The following is a 3,178-nucleotide window of genomic DNA, read 5'->3' on the forward strand; positions in this document are numbered from 1 at the left end:
ACCATGAGTTATGATGGCTAAGGTTAACAGGAACTTCAGTCCCATGACATCAGGGCAGCCACCTCTGGTTGAAGTTAACAAGATTGGAATCTTCATCAGGATGGATGGAAATGTCACCAGAAATCTCCATTATACAGTCAGAAAAATGGGCACTTTGTGAAGCTACACACATAGATAATTTGGTATTCAACATGTGGTGGTTAAAGCACTTTTCTACCTCACAGCCCTAAAATGGAACATTTTGTAACAAGGTTATATAGTGGAGCGTGATGAATCAGTGAAGTTTTGGGTGGTTAAGGGTATCTAGATTGGTTAAGTACAGCTTTCACAGCTGTTTCACATGCAATCTGTTTCATCCTGTTGCCCTGCCAACACATTAGGCTAAATGCAGTGAGTGAACAGGATTCCAGACAACATAATGGAAAACTGGACACAGCACTGCTGATATTTTCATCTCATTTAATTCTATTTTCCCAAGTAACAAGACCAGAAACTTTCTTTTCTTTTCTCTTCTGCAAGGAAAGACAAACATTCAGCAAAAAGGGGCCTCAAATGTTAGGGCAGTCCAGCCTCCCCCCTCCCCAGATTAAATTAAAGCCCTGCTATATTTAGGACAGAGGTGGACAATACATACCTTTTGAGTTATGGGTCCCTCATGTCCATTTTGTGGCTGTCTGCAAAGGTCTCCTTTCTTCTATCATCAAAAACATTGCAGTGGTAGCAAAAGCTGAATTCTCACTTTTATTTTACTGTGTAGTAAAGATGGCCATGAAAAGCTGAGACATACCAATTGAAAACTCAAGCTGATAGGGATAGCATTCTGTCCAGCCCTGTCTTAAATGTTTCCTTAGGCAGCAGGAAATGGTTGCAATCTCTACATGGAACTAAGCATATGTAAAGCATGGGGAACGTATGGACCTCCGGGTGTTTTTGGACTGCAGATCCCCTTCTCTCTTACCACTGATTTTGCTGGCCAGGGGTGACGGCAAATGCAGTCAACAACTTCTAGAGGACTGCATTTTCCCCACCCTTACTTATGATAGGTTTATCTTATGGCTGCCGCAAGTCAGAAATGACCTAAAGGCATGTAACAACAACTACTTATACTTAGCAACCTTATGTAGGAGAAGGGGGAAAGGGAATACTATAGACAATGACGTTTATTTTTATTTAACAAACAAATAGAAATCAATGTTCTGTTGAATCAAGGAATCTATCTCAATTATGTGAGCTAAGAATATCTAGTACACATTTTTCTCTTCCTTCTCATCACAAGGAGAGTAAAAACATTAGCAGAGCCCCAAACTTTGCTCTCAACAAACAGAAATCTCTGTTCAGCATTCTTCAAGCAATCTTGATTCCCAATCCTGGGGGGAAAATGAGGTATAAATATAAATCACCACCATCTTCAGGCAGCTGTATCATGATTGTCAAGAGATATTCAGGTCCTTTTTTTAACTGACTTAATTGTTTTAAAAGTTTTTTGTAAAATAAACAGTAACAATGCATTATTTTCTACTGAATCCTCTGCTCGCTTGCAGTTTCTGCACTTCTGCAGTGCAAGTGTGAGAGCAGGCAGCTCTGTCAATCACTCTCCCCATTTTCTCTCTTGGGCTGATCACAGCAGATGCTCAGGCAATGTTGATTTAAACAGCAGGATGCTCCTGTCCCAGCTGGTGCTTCCAAAACAACACATAAGTTCCATGGCACAGTCTTTAGCCAAGATCTGAGTTATTTTCTCTGCCATGTTCCCACTGATGGTGAGCAATCGGAAATGGTCAAAATCATTCCTGCCCAGTTTCCGCAGGCGCCGGGCAGCTGCACGGTAACACTTCCACGGCTGAGGTTCGATGAGCAAGTATGTACATTTCGAGGCAAGGCAGGACAAGAACTTCACCAACCCACTGTCCCCATGGTTCAGGTGGATCCACATTGTCACAGACATACAGAAGCAAATATCAAAGGCAGAGCGGCCAAACCTGCTCAGATAGGAACTCAGAAGCATCTCCCTTGCATTGATGTCCATGATATCGAGGGTGGCATAGGAGATGGCACCCGGAAAGGGACTGTGTTGCTTGGCTCTTTCAATCAACCCAGGATCAATGTCGCAGCAGAGGAGGCACAAATCCCTTCCAGGCACCGAATGCCCATGGCTAGTTTCGCTCTCCCCATACCCAAGAAGGTGCCTATAGAGAGCAGTGCTGAGTTCCTGAGAAGAGAAGAAAAGAAATGGCCTTTTAGTCTGCACCTTCTGGTCTCACACACTTACCAGCACCTGGGGCAACCTTTGCCTGGCCCTTGGAGGTCCTAACAAAATGGGTTATCTTAAAACCAGAATTTAAACCAGAAATCAGCAGGGAGACCAAGGAGTCCATTGAGTCAGTTCTAGGAATGGTAGTATGTTGTGGCACCAGAGATGGGTTTCAATTTTTCAACAGTCCAGTGCTCCCCAAACTGTGCCCTTGCCCCTTTAAGAGATTTTGGACTCCATCTCCCAGAATCCCAGACCATTGGCCAACATGGCTGAGGCTTCTGGGAGTTGAAGTCCAAAAGGGCACAGTCTGAGGACCACTGCAGAGCATCTGCTGCTGCTGCTGCTGCATCCGCATTCTCCTTCTCTCTCACCCCCGAATTGCATCCCACGTCCAGCCCCAAAAGGGGTCCCCCCTGCGGTTCCGGAAACAACTGGCTCAGAAGGGCAGCGGGCAGGAGGCGGACCCTCACTTCCGGCGGGTGGAAGCGAGAGTAGTCCGGGAAGTTTCCGTACGGCGCCGCCCCGCCAGCCGCTAGCGAACGTTCGGAGGCCCCCTCCGGCGGCCCTTCCCCGCTCTCGCTCGTGGGCGCCGCCATCTTGGGAGCGCCACAGAACGCCCCTCCGGCCAGGAAACCAATCCCGCAAGAGCGAAGGTTCCGGGTAGAAAAGTTCCGGAAGGGGCGGAGGGATAAAAGGGTTGCTCTTGTTGTTGTTGGTCCTATTCCTATCGCAGGGTTTTCATGGCAAGCTTTGTTCAGAAAGAGTTTGCCATTAATATATATATTTCTTTTCTTTCATTTTCTTTCTATTTTATTGCATCATTGTATTATATTTTTATTTCATTTTACATTTTAAATTTAATTTAATTTATATTTTGTTTTGCTATTATATTTTTTATTTTTTAAATTATTGACTAAAAATAAC

At 44.8% G+C, this 3,178-nt stretch overlaps 1 protein-coding gene across 2 annotated transcripts; it reads right to left on the reverse strand.

The window, feature by feature from the left end:
- Nucleotides 1-1,142: 1,142 nt before the first annotated feature.
- Nucleotides 1,143-2,872, reverse strand: BCDIN3D (BCDIN3 domain containing RNA methyltransferase). Of its 2 annotated transcripts, none has more exons than XM_042447826.1 (2): nucleotides 2,725-2,872; nucleotides 1,143-2,209 (listed from the first exon to the last, which is right to left on the reverse strand). In XM_042447826.1, exons 1-2 carry the CDS (start codon nucleotides 2,848-2,850, stop codon nucleotides 1,619-1,621), a joined length of 717 nt encoding a protein of 238 aa, XP_042303760.1. In that variant the 5' UTR covers nucleotides 2,851-2,872; the 3' UTR covers nucleotides 1,143-1,618. The 2 variants fall into 2 exon arrangements, with proteins under 2 accessions (XP_042303760.1, XP_042303759.1); XM_042447825.1 differs by having other exon boundaries at nucleotides 2,626-2,872.
- Nucleotides 2,873-3,178: the final 306 nt, after the last annotated feature.

The sequence above is a fragment of the Sceloporus undulatus genome, chromosome 2 (assembly GCF_019175285.1).
Source record: "Sceloporus undulatus isolate JIND9_A2432 ecotype Alabama chromosome 2, SceUnd_v1.1, whole genome shotgun sequence".
Classification (NCBI taxonomy): Eukaryota; Metazoa; Chordata; class Lepidosauria; order Squamata; family Phrynosomatidae; genus Sceloporus; species Sceloporus undulatus.

What these genes read in the sequence shown, in the direction of transcription:
- BCDIN3D (XM_042447825.1), bottom strand. Translation starts at nt 2,850, where the DNA reads ATGGCGGCGCCCACGAGCGAGAGCGGGGAAGGGCCGCCGGAGGGGGCC. An exon ending in ACGTGGGATGCAATTCGGGG is followed by an intron (nt 2,210 to 2,625) that starts GTGAGAGAGAAG and finishes TTCTCTTCTCAG; the next exon opens with GAACTCAGCACTGCTCTCTA.